Source organism: Heterodontus francisci, chromosome 23, assembly GCF_036365525.1.
Source record: "Heterodontus francisci isolate sHetFra1 chromosome 23, sHetFra1.hap1, whole genome shotgun sequence".
Taxonomy (NCBI): domain Eukaryota; kingdom Metazoa; phylum Chordata; class Chondrichthyes; order Heterodontiformes; family Heterodontidae; genus Heterodontus; species Heterodontus francisci.
This window is the reverse complement of record NC_090393.1, coordinates 1,626,626-1,648,187: the sequence shown is the minus strand read 5'-3', so window position 1 is coordinate 1,648,187 and position 21,562 is coordinate 1,626,626. Positions and strand designations below refer to the sequence as shown.

General features: G+C 45.3%; 1 protein-coding gene across 1 annotated transcript in view; it reads right to left on the bottom strand.

Moving 5' to 3' along the window:
* The window catches only part of ncor2 (nuclear receptor corepressor 2), a 446,529-nt gene that overhangs the window by 5,958 nt on the left and 419,009 nt on the right, over nucleotides 1-21,562 (bottom strand). Inside the window, exons 40-47 of the mRNA XM_068055641.1 lie at nucleotides 19,000-19,104; nucleotides 15,334-15,479; nucleotides 14,688-14,860; nucleotides 13,711-13,845; nucleotides 10,204-10,334; nucleotides 8,958-9,038; nucleotides 5,875-6,093; nucleotides 4,872-5,039 (exon numbers count right to left, since the gene is read on the bottom strand). Coding sequence (XP_067911742.1) covers nucleotides 4,872-5,039; nucleotides 5,875-6,093; nucleotides 8,958-9,038; nucleotides 10,204-10,334; nucleotides 13,711-13,845; nucleotides 14,688-14,860; nucleotides 15,334-15,479; nucleotides 19,000-19,104 — 1,158 coding nt within the window. The remainder of the gene's footprint in view (nucleotides 1-4,871; nucleotides 5,040-5,874; nucleotides 6,094-8,957; nucleotides 9,039-10,203; nucleotides 10,335-13,710; nucleotides 13,846-14,687; nucleotides 14,861-15,333; nucleotides 15,480-18,999; nucleotides 19,105-21,562) is intronic.

Genomic DNA, 21,562 nt, shown 5'->3' with positions numbered 1-21,562 from the left:
CAGATTAAAAAGCACGACCTCTAAGGTTGTTTTTAGTTTTTAGTTTTAGAGATACAGCACTGAAACAGGCCCTTCGGCCCACCAAGTCTGTGCTGACCATCAACCACCCATTTATACTAATCCTACACTAATCCCATATTCCTACCACATCCTCACCTGTCCCTATATTTCCCGACCACCTACCTATACTAGGGGCAATTTATAATGGCCAATTTACCTATCAACCTGCAAGTCTTTGGCATGTGGGAGGAAACCGGAGCACCCGGAGAAAACCCACGCAGACACAGGGAGAACTTGCAAACTCCACACAGGCAGTACCCAGAATTGAACCCGGGTCGCTGGAGCTGTGAGGCTGCGGTGCTAACCACTGCGCCGCCCGTTGTAATCTCTGGATTACTCACGGTGCCAAGTGCTAGTGAGTTTAGAAATAGGAGGAAAGAGCAGATGAATGTGTGGCTGAGGAGATGGTGCAGGAGGGAGGGCTTTAGTTTCCTGGATCACTGGGTCTGTTTCTGGCAAAGGTGGGACCTGTACAAGTTGGACGGGTTGCACCTGAACTGGAACGGGACCAACATCCTTGCTGGGAGGTTTGCTAGTTCTGTTGGGGGGGTTTAAACTAATTTGTCCGGGGGATGGGATACAGAGTGGAGGTACAGTAGGGGGTGATATAGAACAGAAAGTGAGTCTGCCTGGAAGGCAGAGCAAATATAGACCTGGTAAGGCACAAGTGAAAAATGCAAGGTTGGATTTCATCTATTTTAATGCAAAGAGTTTTACTAATAAGGCAGATGAATTGAGGGTGTTGATTAGCACATGGGATTATGATATTATTGCTATCACAGAGACATGGCTGAGGGAGGGGCAGGACTGGCAGCTCAATAGTCCAGGGTATAGAATCTTCAGGTGGTGATGGGGGAGGGGGTAAAAGAGGAGGTGGTATTGCACTGTTGATCAAGGAGTCAATTACTACAGTAAAGAGGGACGATATCTTAGAAGGTTCCTCAAATGAGGCCATATGGGTAGAACTTAAAAACAAAAAGGGGGCAATCACTTGGCTGGGTGTGAACTACAGGTCTCCAGTCAGCATGAAATAGAATTAGAATTAGAACATTACAGCGCAGTACAGGCCCTTCAGCCCTCGATGTTGCGCCGACCTGTGAAACCATCTGACCTACACTATTCCATTTTCATCCATATGTCTATCCAATGACCACTTAAATGCCCTTAAAGTTGGCGAGTCTACTACTGTTGCAGGCAGGGCGTTCCACGCCCCTACTACTCTCTGAGTAAAGAAACTACCTCTCACATCTGTCCTATATCTATCATCAGAGGAGCAAATGTAGGCAAATCTATCTTCTCCTTCTTCTTTGGCCTCCCTGTCTCGGGAGACAATGGGTAAGCGCCTGCAGGTGGTCAGTGGTTTGTGGAGCAGCGCCTGGAGTGGCTATAAAGGCCAATTCTAGAGTGACAGGCTCTTCCACAGGTGCTGCAGATAAAATTGGTTGTCGGGGCTGTTTCGCAGTTGGCTCTCCCCTTGCGCCTCTGTCTTTTTTCCTGCCAACTGCTAAGTCTCTTCGACTCGCCACACTTTAGCCCCGTCTTTATGGCTGCCCGCCAGCTCTGGCGATCGCTGGCAACTGACTCCCACGACTTGTGATCAATGTCACAGGATTTCATGTCGCGTTTGCAGACGTCTTTAAAGCGGAGTCATGGACAGCTGGTGGGTCTGATACCAGTGGCGAGCTCGCTGTACAATGTGTCTTTGGGGATCCTGCCATCTTCCATGCGGCTCACATGGCCAAGCCATCTCAAGCGCCGCTGACTCAGTAGTGTGTATAAGCTGGGGATGTTGGCCGCCTCGAGGACTTCTGTGTTGGAGATACGGTCCTGCCACCTGATGCCAAGGATTCTCCGGAGGCAGCGAAGATGGAATGAATTGAGACGTCGCTCTTGGCTGACATACGTTGTCCAGGCCTCGCTGCCGTAGAGCAAGGTACTGAGGACACAGGCTCGATACACGCAGACTTTTGTGTTCTGTGTCAGTGCGCCATTTTCCCACACTCTCTTGGCCAGTCTGGACATAGCAGTGGAAGCCTTTCCCATGCGCTTGTTGATTTCTGCATCGAGAGACAGGTTACTGGTGATAGTTGAGCCTAGGTAGGTGAACTCTTGAACCACTTCCAGAGCGTGGTCACCGATATTGATGGATGGAGCATTTCTGACGTCCTGCTCCACGATGTTCGTTTTCTTGAGGCTGATGGTTAGGCCAAATTCATTGCAGGCAGCCACAATCCTGTCGATGAGACTCTGCAGACACTCTTCAGTGTGAGATGTTAATGCAGCATCGTCAGCAAAGAGAAGTTCCCTGATGAGGACTTTCCGTACTTTGGTCTTCGCTCTTAGACGGGTAAGGTTGAACAACCTGCCATCAGATCTTGCGTGGAGGAAAATTCCTTCTTCTGAAGACTTGAACGCATATGAGAGCAGCAGGGAGAAGAAAATCCCAAACAGCCAACATGTACCCGTTAAGGTGAAGGGTAGGACTAACAGGCCCAGGAACCCTGGATGTCAAGGGATATAGAGGATTGGATCAGGGGAAAAAAAGGAGGCTTACGGCAGATCCCAAGCACTGAAAACAGCGGAGGCACTGGAGGAGTATAGAAAGTGTAGGGTGGCACTTAAAAAAGTAATTAGGAGAGCGAAGAGGGGACATGAAAAAACACTGGTGGGCAAGATAAAGGAAAATCCCAAGGCGTTTTAGAAGTATATTAAGGGTAAGAGGATAACCAGGGAAAGAGTAGGGCCCATTAGGGACCAACGTGGCAATCTGTGTGTGGAGCTGAAGGACACAGGTGAGGTTTTAAATGATTACTTTTCATCTGTGTTCACTATGGAGAAGGACGATGTAGGTGTAGTGATCAGGGTGGGGGATTGTGATATACTTGAACACATTAGCATTGAAAGGGAGGAAGTATTAGCTGTTTTAGCAGGCTTAAAAGTGGATAAATCCCCAAGCCCAGATGAGATGTATCCCAGGCTGTTATGTGAGGCAAGGGAGCAGATAGCAGGGGCTTTGACACAAACAAATCCTCTCTGGCCACAGGAGAGGTATCAGAGGATTGGAGGACAGCAAATGTGGTACCATTATTCAAGAAGGGTAGCAGGGATTAAACCAGGTAATCACAGGCTGGTGAGTCTAACATCAGTGGTTGGGAAAATATTGGAAAAATTTCTGAAGGACAGGATTAATCTCCACTTAGAGAAGCAGGGATTAATCAGGGATAGTCAGCATAGCTTTGGCAGGGGGAGATCATGTCTAATTAATTTGATTGAATTGTTCGAGGCAGTGACTAGATGTGTAGATGAGGGTAAAGTTGATGTCATCTACATGGACTTCAATAAGGCTTTTGATAAGGTCCCGCATGGGAGATTGGTTAAGAAGGTAAGAGCCCATGGGATCCAGGGCAATTTGGCAAATTGGATCCAAAATTGTCTTAGTGGCAAGAGGCAGAGGGTGATGGTCGAGGGTTGTTTTTGCGATTGGAAGCCTGTGACCAGTGGTGTACCACAGGGATCGGTGCTGGGACCCTTGCTGTTTGTAGTGTACATTAAAGATTTAGACGTGAATATAGGAGGTATGATCAGTAAGTTCGCAGATGACATGAAAATTGGTGGTGTCGTAAATAGTGAGGAGGAAAGCCTTAGATTGCAGGATGATATAGATGGGCTGGTAAGATGGGCGGAGCAGTGGCAAGTGGAATTTAATCCTAAAAAAGGGTGAGGTGATGCATTTTGGGAGACTAACAAGGCAAGGGAATATACAATGGATGGTAGGACCCTAGAAAGTACAGAAGGTCAGAGGGACCTTGGTGTACTTGTCCATAGATCACTGAAGGCAGCACCACAGGTAGATAAGGTGGTTAGGAAGGCATATGGGATACTTGCCTTTATTAGCTGAGGCATAGAATATAAGAGCAGGGAGGTTATGATGGAGTTGTATAAAATGCTAGTTAGGCCACAGCTGGAGTACTGTGTACAGTTCTGGGCACCACACTATAGGAAGGATGTGATTGCACTGGAGAGGGTGCAGAGGAGATTCACCAGGATGTTGCCTGGGCTGGAGCATTTCAGCTATGAAGAGAGACTGAAAAGGCGAGGGTTGTTTTCCTTAGAGCAGAGAAGGATGAGGGGGGACATGATTGAGGTATACAAAATTATTCGGGGCATGGATAGGCTAAATAGGAAGAGAGTTTTTCCCTTAGCGGAGGGGTCAAGAATCAGGGGGCATAGATTTAAGGAAAGGGGCAGGAGGTTTAGAGGGGATTTGAGGAAAAAAAATTTCACCCAGAGGGTGGTTGGAATCTGGAACACACTGCCTGAAGAGGTGATAGAGGCAGGAACCCTCACAACATTTAAAAAGTATTTAGATGAGCACTTGAAACACCATAGCATACAAGGCTATGGGCCAAGTGCAGGAATATGGGATTAGAATAGTTGGGTGCTGGACGGCTGGCACAGACACGATGGGCCGAAGGGCCTGATTCTGTGCTGTATGACTCTATTAGGAGATCAAATTGAATGGTGGAGCAGGCTCGATGGGCTGAATGGCCTCCTCCTGCTCCTAGGTTCCTATGAGACAGGTCCTTTCTCTGGGTGAATTGCTCATTCTGTTTGGCTCTTCACTCTGATTTATTGAGATCAGAAGGCTGATGATTTGTATATGACAGGCCTGAATTGTGTCTCTCATTGGAATAGAAACATTCACACATACACCATTGGTTTAACAGCAACTACACGTTGATAAACTTTGTAGACTCTGCTGCTATTTGTAAACAAGTTTTGGTCAAACCTGGAGATAAAGAAAAGCTTACCTGTGGATGATGGTCTATTCTCCCACACCTGGTGTGTTCGTGGAGTCCGCCTGTGACAGTCACTATCTGAATGTGCAGAGGCTGGTCTCTCACAAAAGGCCAGGCCAGGCACTGGCGATTTGACCTTTCTGCCATTCGACCGGATGCCCATCTTTGGCTTCCCTGCACCTGTAAATTAAAAGCAGCCAATCGGATTTGCAGCATCAAACAGTTTGTCTGCATTTTCACGTTGAGGAGTGATCACAGAGTTGTGCTCACCCTCAAAACACATTGGCCGTTTACTCAGAGAAACCACTCCAATTAATTAGATACGGCAGTGATTTTGTGTAGTATAAAAAAAATCTACAACAGATTCAAACATTTTAATAAAGTATTTCATTATGTTATTCTGTTTAATCTGAATCTCCTAAATTCTCTTTCTCTAGAGTTTGACAAAAAGAGAACCAACTCTGTTTAACTTTCTTTGTCCTGTCAGTTGAGTGTTTGAATATTCCACCTGTCTTTGCTGTTTAACTGGTCTTTGGAAATATTCATTTATAAAACACGGGACAGCAGGTTGCACTTTTTTTTTTTACAGTTGCCCATTAAACTTTAGATACCAAGACTGACAAAAGCAGAACAGGGCTGTAAACACATGCAAATCCCAGAAAACATTTTCAATTCAACTCAAACCACTTGCATCTCAAAGTGTTATTGTTTATTAATATATTAACGTTACAAAAAGAACAAAAATATGTGACTAAATAGTCTTGTCTAAAATCTCCCTCTTGTGTGTTAGTTTTTCATTTGCTGGGTTAATTCCTCGTGCCAGACTATCTCATTTTCTAGCTGACAGTGTTGTTCCTGTATGGGAAAGTGTACTCATGTTTGTAAAGTAATTGTGTGTACATTAATCCTGCACTGGATACTCTACATCCATGATACACTCGTGTACCTGACGTGAATGTGTACATTAATCCTGCACTGGATACAATCTGTCAGTGAGAAGTGGGGGCGTGCAGACCTGTTGAGGGTAAGCAGCGAGTGTCTTCAGTTTGTTCTTCAGTTACAGAATTGGTGCTAGGACTGACAGCCATTGGGTTAATAGCAGCGGAACTGCCCGATGAATGCTCTTCCCCATGGTCATCATAACTGCCCATTAAGGCCTTCCTAATAATGTCCTCCAAACCCATGTTGTTAGCGGAATGATCTGCCATGGACTGGCTTCTAGAATTTACTGACCCTGGGAGAGAGGAGGGAAAGAGGGACAAGAGACCAGTATAAAAAAGGTGGGTTGAAAGAAGGTAAAACAAGAGGGAGAGGAGCAGGAAGGAAGAACAAACAGTGAACATTGTTTCAGCAAGCAACAAATCTTACCAGCAAAACAACGGGAGATCACAATGTCACAATGTAATCCGTGTCATAGCTTATTTTAGACCAAAGCAAATTTGAAAAAAGTGTGGACTTGTCTCTCCAAGCTGCTGGTTACAATTTAATTAAATGTTCCACAGGCACTTGCTCATCATTCAGCTTGTCTAATACGCAGCCCTCCCATCTAAAACACTGATAAAGCTGGAAGTTGCTTCACACTGAAGCAGATGCATCTTCTACCTTTGATGTGCATTTTGATGGACCTTAGCAAAGCTACATTCTTCATGCTTCAAGTACAGGAAACCAAGTAATGCAGAGACTTCCTTCTGCGAACTCAGAGCCTGTCTCATCCTCCTTTATCATCTGCACCCATTCTGTACTCCTAACTCATTAAATGGACTCAGACCCAGGGGGATCTCTACAGTCAAACACCCTTTCACCTCACTTATTTTCAACTGGTTGACTATTGTTTTTGTTGGAGATGTTTTAATCTGTAACTGTTGGTGAAACAGCCACAATTAATCTGTAACTAAACACAACATTGGAAACATTAAGAACTCGAGGCTTACATCAGAGAAAATATAACCAAACCTCTCCTGCTGTTGGATTTTCATTTCTAATAGATGAGAGTTGGTGCTTTTAACTATAAGTTAATGAACAATGACTTAAAAACTTTGACAGTGAAATCCTGAGCTTTGTTACTTTATAATGTCAACAGTCATTGAGGAAATGAGGGACTCGAGCCCCTCTCGAGAAACTGTATTGGCCATGTGAAAGGCTGATAGGGAAAACATGTCTCACTAACCCAGACAGTGGTACTGAGGTCAACATTAAAGATGAACAAATATTCAACATTGGAAATCAAATCCCTCCTGTCGAACATTATCAGAGAAAAGCTGTTGACAAAGAAAATCAGATTCCTCATTCTATCCTCGTATTGATTGTTCTGCTATCATTCTTGATGGGAGAAGCTGCCAACAGGGTGGCTTTGATATAAAGCACCAGCAGAAAGGAGGTAGGATGGAGCCTGACAAAGGGTTTCAGAATCTCACTGAGAGACCTACAGGCAGCTCTGCTCAACCTCTCAGTGAAAACTGCGAATGGCTTAGGAAGGCCTGAAAATAGGAGAAGAATGAAATATTGATGTGAGGAGTATTTGCAGAAAGCCTGTGTTCTAACTTGCATTGGTCATGATGATCTTAGTGATAAGTTCTAAAGGAATACAAAACAATCACTAGTTCCTTTAAGGAATATGGGGACAGTGCAGGAAGGTGTAGCTGGCATGGAAGATCAGCTATGAACTTACTGAACGGCAGACCAGGTTCAAGGGCCAAATGGCCTCCTCCTGCTTCTAGTTCTTATGCTCACTGCAGCCAATTAGTGAATCAGCAGCACCTGATTCAACACTTTTCCCAGAAAGTTCAGAACTGGACAAAGCAGGAAGTTTTCTCGATGTGGAGTTGGTCCTGTCAATAGGTTAGATCTTCAGTATGAGGGAGGGACACATAGTAACCAGGAAGATACAGTAGTATAGTGGTTATGTTACAGGACTAGCAATCCAGAGGCCTGGACTAATCATCACAGAGACATGAGTTCAAATCCCACCACAGGGAATTTAAATTCAGTTAATTAAATAAATCTGGAATTGAAAGCTAGTCTCCGTAATGGTCCCATGAAATTATCATCAATTATTGTAAAAACACGTCTGGTTCATGAATGTCCTTCAGGGAAGAAAATCTGTCGTCCTTACCCGGTCTGACCTACTTGTGACTCCAGACCCACAGAAATGTGATCAACTCTTAATTGTCCTCTGAAATGGCCTAGCAAGCCAGTCAGTTGTATTCAAGAAGGGGACCCGCTCTCGGGATGGGCAACAAATGCTGGCCACATCCATGAATGAATTTTTAAAAAGCACATTAAAAGTCCTCCGATACGATTAAAGTATTAATCCTGGAATTGGCCACAATGTTCACCAACAGGGCAGTTTCCTCACAACTCTTACACACTTTGCATATTCCATACTCACCCAGTTTCCAGAATTAATGCAAGTTGAACAAAGCTTAGCCTGCAATTTCCCCACTGAATTCCCCCATTTATTACCTGTCTTGTTTCTCGGTCAGCTGAAAACATTTTCAAGTTCATTAATTTAGGATTTTCTCATTGTGATTCCAGTTGATCGGAATGTTAATTTCCCTTTCACAATGAAACTGGGAGCTGATGTTAAGAATGTATTAGTATAGGCATAGACTTGATGGACCGAATGGCCATTGACTTTATGACAGGTGCATAAAGCACAGCAGGAGTAACATTTATTCAATTGCAACCCACAGCAGTCAGAGTCAGGTAGTTGGATCAATCTCAATCAGCCAATATTTGATTCTAGAATCGTTAAGACTGCTTTCTCCTACAACGCCCGCATCTGGATAAACTCTAATCCCTGGGTTTAAAATCGATCTTGTCTAGACAAAGATCCGACACTGATTAGTTACTCCAGTCACAATGTAACCCAGGAATAGCTGTAAACAGAAATGCAAATCACTGACTGTGGATTCCACACATTTCACATTCCAAACTAAATGTGATGTTAAGGAGCAGGGTCTTGAACTGTAAACAACAACCTCACTGGGTGAGTGTGCTGAGAGCTCTCTGAGTATTTGCTAGTTTTACAGAGATTCTGCAGTTTAGACTGGTTGGCCAGGGATTAAATCCTTCTCTCCGCTGGTTCCAGACCCTCACCTGACGGTGTAGCTGCTGGCATGTTGAATATTTCCGTTCCTGGCTGCCCAACGTCTGGAAGAAAAACCGGTCGATCACAATCTAATAATAATTAGAGAAAGATTAAAAATATTCCCCCTTGTCTCCAGAATAAATGACAGGAAAGCTGAAACGCAGTCTATGATTTAACAGCCAATATGCGTAGGCACTTAAACCAGGTACACAAACATAAGCTGCAACCAGAGTGTTCTGTCCCTGGGTGTAAACCATTTCCATTATGTTCACACTAAGCGAGTGTCACACTGCTCCAAAAGTGCCTCTGTGTAACTGCTAAACTTTGGGGTTTTTCAAGGGGATCATGTAAAGGCCACTTGACTTTGAAAAACAGTTGCTGGAAATGTTTTTTTTAAAAGGGGCAGTGAGAGGTCTTGTGAGGAAAACAAGCTTTTCCGGGAAACCACCTGACTTCCAGCAACAACAAGAAGTTTTTGCAGGAAACCACCTGACCTCCAGCTCAATAAATAACAGAGAACTTTGGACATCTGGAGAAGTTGTTTACAAAGAACCCAGTGACCCATCTACGTGTACTCGGAGGCCAGACTGTATGTCAGTTTTGGAACACAATATATCTCATCTGGTGTTTCTTCAAGAATGAGCAAGTATTCAGCCCAAGTGTTTTTTTGTCTGTAATAGAGCTCTAAAAACAAAAACTCCTTTTATTTTTCCAGTTAACCAGTGTATGAGAGTGTGAGTGGCTAAGGTAAAAAGGGAACTTTGATATTTCAATCTGTGTGTTTATGCTTTACTTCATTACTGGTTAAGACTTGTTTTATAATAAACTGATAATTTTGTTGTTTATTAAAGAAACCTGGTTGCTGTGTTTTATTTTGGGATAAAAATAGAGTCTATGATTGTATTGGTAAGTGGGAAAACATTTAAATCTATGTTGTGATTCGTGGAGAAGTGGAACTAGAATAAACAGTGCACTCCTCCCACCTCACTCGTAACATCACACAGAGCGAGTGTATTCACACTGATAGACTGGAATCATGGAGCGATCCCAAAGGATAATCTTTAAATATCTCATGCAGTCACTTCTATCAGGCCTTGGCTCTTCACCAGGATCTAGTCCCACAATCTTCCCTGGGGAAGGCCAAAGGTTCAGTGAAATGTTCCTCCCTCCTGTCAGTAGCAGACAAACGTAGATGGCAAAACGAGGGATCTCAGGTGAGTCTATCAGTCACACAGTTATTGTAATCTGACTTGCCTCCAGTGACTGTAGTCAACTTCTTGATGATTTCCTGCTTTTTGGATTTGACCATGTGGGAAGTATTCTCTGTCAGTTTACTGAAGAAGGTTGGTGCCTGAGTCCCAGTCCCTGGAGATCGCGATTCCATCCTGTCAACACATCACACAATTACCTTCTCCAATGACCATGTTCACTGGACCCTCAGTACTAATGCAGCCAATCAGCCTCTACAGGTTGCCAAGATGATCTACTTTAATATTGAAGTTTTAGAGCTAAAGATTATAAAGATGTGTTTCTGTCCTTCCCGGCCTCTCCGAGTGTGTGTACTGATTTGGGAGCAGGATCCAGAGTAACTCGGGAGAAGAACCTCATTGCTCACCAACCAGCGACTGAAACTACCAGTCATGACCCTCAACTCATGACTGGTTTAACAAGATCCAGCTCCACATTAAAGCAGCTCTTTGCTACCCAGCCTGGCCTCTCGCTGACTCGGTCACATTAACAGCAGTCACATCCCCCTGCATCTCTTGCCCAAAACCTTCAATCTGTGCCCTTTAGTCTGTGCACCATCAGTTAATGGGAACAGCTTTTCTTTGTCTAACTTGTCTAAACCGGTCATCATCTTGTACACCTCAATCAAATCTCTCCTCAATCTCCTTTGCTCCAGGGAGAACAACCCCAGCTTCTCCAACCTAACCTTGTAACTAAAATCCTCCATCCCTGGAACCATTCTGGTAAATCTCTTCTGCACCCTCTCAAGGACCCTCACATCCTTCCTAAAATGTGGTGACCAGAACCGGACACAATACTCTAATAGTGGCCTAATTGGAGCTTTATAAAGGTTCAGCATAATTTCCCTGCTTTTGCACTCAATGCCTCTATTTATGAAGCCCAAGATCCCAAATGCTTTATGAACCACTCCCACAACATGTCCTGCCACCTTCAAAGATCTATGTACATGAATCCCTAGTTCCTGTTGTTCCAGCACACCCTTTCGAACTTAAGTATATATTACCTCTCCCTATTCCTTCTGCCAAAATGCATCACCTCACACTTGTCAGTATTAAATTCTATCTGCCACCTTTCTGCCCATTCTGCTAATCTATGTCCTGTTGCAGGAGGTTCATATCATCCTCACTGTTTGACGCATCTCCAAGTTTGATGTCATCGACAAATGTTGAAATCTTACTCTGTATTCCAAGATAAAAGTCATTTATATATAGCAAAAAATACAGTGATCCTAGCACTGACCCTCACGGTAACACCACTGTCTGAAAAACAACCATTTATCATGACTTCGGAACTCCGAAGGTCAGTGACCCGAAACGTTAAATCTGCTTCTCTTTCCACAGATGCTGCCAGACGTGCTGAGTGATTCCAGCATTTCTTGTTTTTATTTTATCCAGTTGGACACTGACCCTCCTACTCCATGAGCCTCAATTTTGTTAACCAGCCTTTTATGTGGTACTTTATCAAATACTTTCTTAAAATCCATATAAACAACATCCACTGCATTTCCTTAATCAATCTTCTCTGTTACTTCATCAAAAAATTTAATTAGATTAGTCAAGCATGATCTGCCTTTTACAAATCTGTGCAGGCTCGCCTTAATTAACTCAAACCTCTCAAAGTGTCTGTTGATTTTTTTCCCCCTGATTATTGTTTCTAAAACCTTACCCACCACTGATGTTAAACTAACTGACCTGCAAGTACTACAACAACAACATATTTATATAGCACCTTTAATGTAAAAAAATGTCCCAAGGTGCTTCACAGGAGGATTATAAAACAAAGTAATAACACCGAACCACAAAAGGAGATATTAAGTCAGGTGACCAAAAGCTTGGTCAAAGAGGTAGATTTTAATGAGTTTCTCAAAGGAGGAAAGCGAGGTGGAGAGACGGAAAGGTTTAGGGAGGGTATTCCAGAGCTTGGGGCCCAGGCAACTGAAGGCGCAAACACCAATGGTGGAACGATTAAAATCAGGGATGATCAAGAGGCCAGAATTAGAGGAGCACAGAGATCTCGGAGGATTGTGGGGCTGGAGGAGATTACAGAGATAGGGAGGGGCAAGACTATGGAAATATTTGAAAACAAGGATGAGAATTTTTAAATCAAGATGTTGCTTGACCGGGAGCCAATGTAGGTCAACGAGCACAGGGATGATAGGTGAACAGGACTTGGTGTGAGTTAAGACATGGGCAGCAGAGTTTTGGATGACCTCAAGTTTACGGAGGGTAGAATATGGGAGACCAGCCAGGAGAGTTTTGGAATAGTCAAGTCTAGAGGTAACAAAAGCATGAATGAGGGATGTCCTTACACCATTTCTTGAATAACGGTGTCACATTTGACACTCCCTTAGATACAGGGGAGGTGCCAGAGGACTGGAAAGATTGGAATTGAGTTCAACAATTTTAGAACGTGATCGCTACCCCCATTTTGTTTCCCTTTTTCTTTTCTGGTTTGATTTTTTTCTCTCCTATTTTCTTTGCTCCAAGATGGCAGCTACTCAGGATCCTGCCATTCACATCCTCTCTAGACACATCATTTGTTTCTTTAGTGTCCCATTACCACTCTCTTTGGCCTTTGCCCCTTCTTCATCTAATCTTTCCTGCCCTCCACCCTATCTGAGATCTCCCCTTTGGTTCTTTTTCCACCCTCCCTCCTTTCACTTGCTCAAAACCTATTTCATTTCTAACTTTTCCCAATTCTGATGAAAGATCACAGAGCTGAAACACTGGGCTGAATTTTATTCTTGTGTTGGGGGACCTGGTGGCGGGCTGGAAAGGGGACCCCGGCCCTCCGCCAGGACCCCCATTGCGATGTCAGGGTGGGCAGCCAATCAATTACTGGCGTCGGGATGCTGCCCCTTTAAGGAACGAGCTCACGCCTTCACAGCTGCCAGCCAATCAGAGGGCTGGCAGCTCTGCAGTACTAGCAGCGCCATGGGGGGACCTGGATTGTCTTAAAAGAAGGGACCCACACCTGCCCACCCCCCGACCCTGCTAGGAAGCCCCAGACTAAATTGCAAGGCGTTGGGAAGGCGATGGGCACTTCACCCCCTGCCTCCGTTCCCATCCCTCAGGGGCCCATAAAATTCAGCCCATTAACTCTGACCTGACCTGCTGAGTATTTCCAGCATTTTCTGTTTTTATTTCAGATATTCAGCATCCACAGTATTTTGCTTTTGTATTTGTGTCACTGTGACAAATCAATTGTTTATTTATCTTACTTTGTTCATGGGATCTTGTTCTGCACAAATTGGCTGCCATGTTTACACATAAAACAAATGTTCCTGCACCAATAAAGTGCAAAATAAAAAGGTGATGATTGCCTTTTCTACTGTGTGGATTGTGATTGGCTGTCCCCTGTGTGTGTGTGTGGACTCTGTGTTCTCACAAACACGATTAATCAGCGACTACTTTAACTTCCATTAAACAGGCCAAACTCTGCATCATTTACACATCATCACACGTCTACCAAGCCTACAACATGAAGTTGAGAATGTGAAACGGTGTCCAGTACCTTTGCTCAGGCTCCATGTCTCTGTACTGTGCAGGAACTGTGAGACACTCTGAGGTTTTCTGCTCTCCCAGACTGTGCACTGGGGAAACTCCTTCAATCTGATCTGCTGGTACGTGGCCAGGGGATCTTGCTAGCCTATAAATTAGACGGAATAGTTTCTCACCTCTCTGTTACTGCAAACTTCCAATTAAAGAATTCCACAAAGGGTGAAAAGCATTTATGAAACAGCGACAATTATAATGAGCAGAACTGGAAGCTCAGAATCTATCAAACACAATAGACAGAAGTGGGCTGATGGGGGTGAGCTCCCCCTGTCACTGAACAATATTAAAGCATCTGGACAGACAGCACTGAAAACAGCAACAGATTTCCAGCCCAGGCTTACTAACCGATAACCAGAGCGACACAGCCAGGGGATCATTCCAACTCAACTTGGCTGGTCCAAAATAGACAGGATATGATCGAGTAATAGCAGTAAAATCAGCAGGGAGTGGGAGGTGGTGAATCGGCCAGTCTTTCGGTTTTGCATCTCGACTGTCACATTAATTTAAATTAATTTTATTTTCATCTTTGATGAGAGGATTTCAGCTGGAGATCCCCTGGGATTAGAGTCAGGGTGAATCCAGGAGTTAGTCACCCACTGTCAGCTAACACTGATTGGCCAGGTTTATCTGAGTTCTGTGCCAAGTGGTTGGATGGAGTTTTTGACCCCTCGGGGTGTGATAGTGGCCCCACCCTGAGTGCAGCTTCCAATCCTGAGTCACTCACACCCTGCAACAACCTGGCAGAATGGGAGCATTCACCAACAGAAAACTGAGGCACAGACAACTTTAAATTCCACACAAACGGCCGAGAGGTTTCCAATGAATAACTGGGGCAGGGGTTGGAGGCTGCGACAGGGGGTTGGGGTGGAGCCAATAACAAACATCATTAAAATTGTACACATGCTTGTGACATCAATGGGGTTTTTTTCTTACCGTGTGTTGCCCTTGTCCCCAGGTGACTCCAGCACTATGCTGTCAGGCGGACTGTATTGCTGTTGCTGAGTCGATGCCATGAGTTGCTGAAAGGGGTATCTCTGTGATTGCAGGCTTGACTGAGAACTCACCTGCTGTGGGTGGTTGCGGGTATAATCCTGTGTGATTACCTCCTGTGAGAAATGAAAGGTTAGTTTTTCATCAGAAACATATTGATAGATTTAACTAGCAGTGAATGGGAGGCTGCAAAAGACAAAACAACAGATACATACACAGGAATTCTTCTCTCTAACTCGCATGCTGAGGACAGACTGAGATTGTTCCAATAGCAGCAGATGAGATTAAGAGGAGATTTAATAGAGGTTTTTAGTATGGGGAAGGGTCTTGATAGAGTGAATGGGGAAGATCCATTTCCTCAGTTGTGGAGTCAGTGACTCGGAGTCAGAGTGAGGAGTGATTTGGGGAACTGTCACTTACTGCCACATGACAAATTCAAAATCCCCAACACCGATTTTTTCACGACTCCTTCACTAATCTGCACACGAGGAGAAATGTCACTGCCGAGCAGTTCACAACAATCAATAATCACAGTAACACAGCACTGACAAAACATACAAAGATCAGAGTAAATCAATGATTGACTTGCATCGATATGTTGGGCAAGCGTCACAAAACGTTGCTGGCCTTTGGGCAACTGAGTGAGGTGAGGCAGCTGGCCGGGTGCGAGAGTCTTCTCAGTGAGAGTGTGGAGATGTTGCATTTGGCATTCTGATATAGACACTGTCTGAGGTTCTGCAGACAAAACAACAAAGTTTATCAGTCACAAGGCAGGAGCTGAGGACATATCAAGGCAATAAAAATAATGAATTTAGAACACAGCATTTTACGAACGAAACTGTCCTTGATTTCACATGTGTTGACTATGCAAAAGATCTAAAACAACATAATTAAGGGATCTGGAAAACTAACAGCCTTGGTTCAATGTGCAGCAAATCTCACGTCAGAGTCAGATTGTGGGTACAAATTCCACTCCAGAGAACTGAGAACAAAAATCTAGGCCGACACCCCCCATACAGTACTGAGAGAGTGTCACACTGTCAGGGGGTCAGTACTGAGGGAGAGCTGCACTGTCAGGGGGTCAGTACTGAGGGAGAGCTGCACTGTCAGATGGTCAGTACTGAGGGAGTGCCGCACTGTCAGAGGGTCAGTACTGAGGGAGAGCTGCACTGTCAGATGGTCAGTACTGAGGGAGTGCTGCACTGTCAGGGGGTCAGCACTGAGGGAGAGCTGCACTGTCAGATGGTCAGTACTGAGGGAGTGCTGCACTGTCAGATGGTCAGTACTGAGGGAGTGCTGCACTGTCAGATGGTCAGTACTGAGGCAGTGCTGCACTGTCAGATGGTCAGTACTGAGGCAGTGCTGCACTGTCAGGGGGTCAGTACTGAGGGAATGCCGCACTGTCAAAGGGTCAGTACTGAGGGAGTGCTGCACTGTCAGATGGTCAGTACTGAGGGAGTGCCGCACTGTCAGAGGGTCAGTACTGAGGGAGAGCTGCACTGTCAGATGGTCAGTACTGAGGGAGTGCCGCACTGTCAGAGGGTCAGTACTGAGGGAGAGCTGCACTGTCAGATGGTCAGTACTGAGGGAGTGCTGCACTGTCAGGGGGTCAGCACTGAGGGAGAGCTGCACTGTCAGATGGTCAGTACTGAGGGAGTGCTGCACTGTCAGATGGTCAGTACTGAGGGAGTGCTGCACTGTCAGATGGTCAGTACTGAGGGAGTGCTGCACTGTCAGATGGTCAGTACTGAGGGAGTGCTGCACTGTCAGATGGTCAGTACTGAGGGAGTGCTGCACTGTCAGATGGTCAGTACTGAGGGAGTGCTGCACTGTCAGATGGTCAGTACTGAGGGAGTGCTGCACTGTCAGATGGTCAGTACTGAGGGAGTGCTGCACTGTCAGATGGTCAGTACTGAGGGAGTGCTGCACTGTCAGGGGGTCAGCACTGAGGGAGAGCTGCACTGTCAGATGGTCAGTACTGAGGGAGTGCTGCACTGTCAGATGGTCAGTACTGAGGGAGTGCTGCACTGTCAGGGGGTCAGCACTGAGGGAGAGCTGCACTGTCAGATGGTCAGTACTGAGGGAGTGCTGCACTGTCAGATGGTCAGTACTGAGGGAGTGCTGCACTGTCAGATGGTCAGTACTGAGGGAATGCCACACTGTCAATGGGTCAGTACTGAGGGAGTGCTGCAGTGTCAGAGGGTCAGTACTGAGGGAATGCTGCACTGTCGGAAGGTCAGTACTGAGGGAGTGCTGCACTGTCAGAGGGTCAGTACTGAGGGAGTGCCGCACTGTCGGAGGGTCAGTACTGAGGGAGTGCCGCACTGTCGGAGGGTCAGTACTGAGGGAGAGCTGCACTGTCAGAGGGTCAGTACTGAGGGAGTGCTGCACTGTTGGAGGGTCAGTACTGAGGGAGTGCCACACTGTCGGAGGGTCAGTACTGAGGGAGTGCTGCACTGTCAGAGGGTCAGTACTGAGGGAGTGCTGCACTGTCAAAGGGTCAGTACTGAGGGAGTGCTGCACTGTCAGGGGGTCTGTACTGAGGGAATGCCACACTGTCGGAGGGTCAGTACTGAGGGAGTGCCGCACTGTTGGAGGGTCAGTACTGAGGGAGTGCCACACTGTCAGAGGGTCAGTACTGAGGGAGTGCCGCACTGTCAGAGGGTCAGTACTGAGGGAGTGCCGCACTGTCAGAGGGTCAGTACTGAGGGACTGCTGCACTGTCAGAGGGTCAGTACTGAGGGAATGCCGCACTGTCAGGGGCTCAGTACTGAGGGAGTGCTGCACTGTCAGAGGGTCAGTACTGAGGGAGTGCTGCACTGTCAGAGGGTCAGTACTGAGGGAGTGCTGCACTGTCAGAGGGTCAGTACTGAGGGAGTGCTGCACTGTCAGAGGGTCAGTACTGAGGGAGTGCTGCACTGTCAGAGGGTCAGTACTGAGGGAGTGCTGCACTGTCAGAGGGTCAGTACTGAGGGAGTGCTGCACTGTCAGAGGGTCAGTACTGAGGGAGTGCCGCACTGTCAGAGGGTCAGTACTGATGGAGTGCCGCACTGTCAGAGGGTCAGTACTGATGGAGTGCCGCACTGTCGGAGGGTCAGTACTGAGGGAGTGCTGCACTGTCGGAGGGTCAGTACTGAGGGAGTGACACACTGTCAGAGGGTCAGTATTGAGGGAGTGCAGCACTGTCGGAGGGTCAGTACTGAGGGAGTGACACACTGTCAGAGTGTCAGTACTGAGGGAGTGCAGCACTGTCAAGGGTTCAGTACTGAGGGAGTGCTGCACTGTCAGAGGGTCAGCACTGAGAGAGTGCTGCACTGTCAGGGGGGGTCAGTACTGAGAGAGTGCTGCACTATCAGGGGGGGTCAGTACTGAGAGAGTGCTGCACTATCGGGGGGGTCAGTACTGAGGGAGTGCTGCACTGTCAGAGGGTCAGCACTGAGAGAGTGCTGCACTGTCAGGGGTTCAGTACTGAGGGAGTGCTGCACTGTCAGAGGGTCAGCACTGAGAGAGTGCTGCACTGTCAGGGGGGTCAGTACTGAGAGAGTGCTGCACTGTCAGAGGGTCAGTACTGAGGGAGAGCTGCACTGTCAGATGGTCAGTACTGAGAGAGTGCTGCACTGTCAGAGGTGCTGTCTTTCAGATGAGACTTTAAATTGAGGTCTGTCTGCTGAATCAGGTGGATGTCAAAGATGCTGTGGCAATATTCAGAGAAGATCTGGTCATTATCACATTATTGTTTGTGGGAGCTCGCCGCTTTTCTTATATTACAATAGTGACCGCACTTCAACATAATGAAAGATTCCGGGATGTCCTGAAGGAGTAGAAGTTGCGATATAAACAGAAATTCAATTTTTCACCAACTTCCTGTTTTTCAATCACATGTTTCTGGGAATCCACTGAATCCCCTTGGGAAATGACCAATAGAATGATACCAAATGTTGAAACTGTTAACGTGAGACTGGTGTTACTCCGAGGACAGTAACAGGCTCGTCTGTTCCCCTAGAAAAATCTCTTACACTTTCACCAACATCATCCTCCTTTAATCATGGTAAGGCGTCATTATTAGGAGCTAAATCTTTAATGTGCTGGCATGACACTAGTATGTTGGCATGACACTAGTATGTTGGCATGATGTTCCTCAGCCTGCTACATTAATTGAAATGTTGATCTATTAAAATCGCTACAGAGGACTGACACATGAATCTGCCGTGGGCAGGTGTGAATAGAGGCAGGTCACACTATCCTCAGTACCAACCCTGTGATCTTTGGTGTGCATCTGTTTCTGTTTCCTGAGATTCTGGTGGAGAACTTGTCGCTGTTGAAGCTTCTATTCCATCAGGAGAGTTTGGGTCATAAGCACCTAGGAACCGAGTGATAGGAATAGGTTATAAGGCATTCTCTAGAAAGATAATATCTTTGATGATACATGAAGTTGTTGAGTCAGAAACTTTAGGGACTTTCAAAAGGCTTTTGGATAGGTATATGGATAAAGGAGAATGATGGGGTATAGATTAAATTGTCCTTGACAGAGGACAAAGGATCGGCACAACATTGTGGGCCGAAGGGCCTGTTCTGTGCTGTATGTTCTATGTTCTATGTTCTATGCCACTGGGGGAACATCCCAACAATCTGCAGGACAGCCTCAGTGTGACAATTAGTCTCTCAGTCAGGAAGTGGAACCAAAGCTTTTCCATTTCAGCAAATTAACAACAAACACAATCGTTAACCCAGTAAATGTAAAATTCTGCCTCTCCCGGAAGAACCTTCTGGGAAACATGCCCCTCATTTCTTGTTCGTGCTCTGCAGCTGTGTTTCAGAACTTTCCACAGATTTCCACCTCACAAGGTATAACCCAATATCAATTTTATTGACAGGTCAGTAAGGTCCAGAAAGTACTGCAGGAATAAAGAGTGGATTCTCTCGGGAAATCGGGAAGGTCACATCAGTGAGTAAACTAATGAAATACTCCATCAAAAAGTGGCAGAAAGGATGGAGTTAATGCTTAAAGTTACATGGTCTAATCCTTCACAACTAGTCCAAAGAATTTATAATACAGCGGATTGCAAAATGAAAACAAATTGTGAGAAAAATGGACCAACATCAATCATTTGGATGACAACAGTCGATCATACCTTTCAATTTTCATCACAGAAGTTTTGAATCAGATTGAAAATACCCACAGGGAAGGAGTTACTGCCACTTTATATTAAGATTACTCAAACGTAGAAAGGATATATAAGTCACATTAAACATCAGGAGAATGGTACCAATATACAGCAGAACTGTTTCTGCAACTATTTCATATACAACTCAGAGGAGTCTTAAAGTTTGAAATGATCAATGAGACACGGACTGATCCCAGTACACGCAGTGCGTAGAATCATAGAATGGTTACAGCACAGAAAGAGGCCATTCAGCCCATTGGCTCGTTGAAAGAGCAACTCACCTCGCCCCACTCCCCGTCTTTTCCCCATAGCTTTGCAAATTTTTTCTCTTCAGATAACTATCTAATACCTTATTGAATGCCTCAATTGAATCTGCCTCCACCACACTCTCAGGCAGTGCATTCCAGACCTCAACCACTCGCTGTGTGAACATGGTTTTTCCTCATGTCACTTTTGCTTCTTTTACCAAATACTATAAATCTGTGCCCTCTCGTTCTCGATCCTTTCACGAGTGGGAACAGTTTTCCTCTATCTACTCTGTCCAGACCCCTCATGATTTTGAATACCTCTATCAAATCACCTCTCAGCCTTCTATTCTCCAGGGAAAACCGTCCTAACTTTTGCAATCTATCTTCATAATTGAAATTCCTCATCCCTAGAACCATTCTTCTGAATCTTTTCTGCACCCTCTCCAATGCTTTCACATCTTTCCTTAAATGTGGTGCCCAGAACTGGATGCAGTACACCAGCTGAGGCCAAACTAGTGTCTTATACAAGTTCAACATAATAATTAAATTAATTAAAATCCTAGACAACTAACAGAGTTTAAATACAATTGAATGATTAGGGCTTGGTAATATTTATCTCAGACTGCTGAGAGTGACTCAGGAAGACGGTAGACAATTGTTAGAATGAAATGAATGTGATCAGGGTAATGTGAGATTGTATTCAGAAACATCAACAACCAGGGCATCATCTGACACAATACTGTGCAGATTAATCAAATTAGTTATCAGGTGTAAACCTGTATAACAAGCACCCAGGACATAGCAGTGAGCTTGGGTAGAGACGATGGGGACCTGCCCGACAAATACCCTCCATTTCTTTGAGGAAGCAACAACTGAAAAATCCTGTGGTAAACCCTGATGACATTGGGTACTTAAACTTCCGAAAGGCTTTTGCTAAAGTTTGACATAAAAGGCTATTAATTAAACTCAAATCTTTGGGATTCAGGGCAAAAGTTGGGGATGATTAAGAATTTGGCTAAAATGTAGAAAACAATGGGTACAGGTTAGAGGGGAACATCGGCATGGGGTAATGTGGGGGCGTGCCCTAGGCATGACTGTTTGTAATTTATATCGCCAACCTGAATTCTAAAAATCAATGACAATTAGTTAAATTTGCAGAAGGCACCAAACGGGGAGAGGCAAGGGAATCGATGGACTTATGGAATGAGTCAAACAGGAGATAGTTGAATGAAGAACGTTAATTAGACAGGTGGAAAATGCAGCACAGTGGGCAACTCTTGGGCGCCATGAATGGTGGAAAACTAAGAGTGAAGCTGAACAGGATCGAGGGACCTCAGTAAACTCAGTAAGTGTCCAGCCATCACAGTTCAGCAATCAATGGGAAGCTGAGCATAGAGCCCAAGAA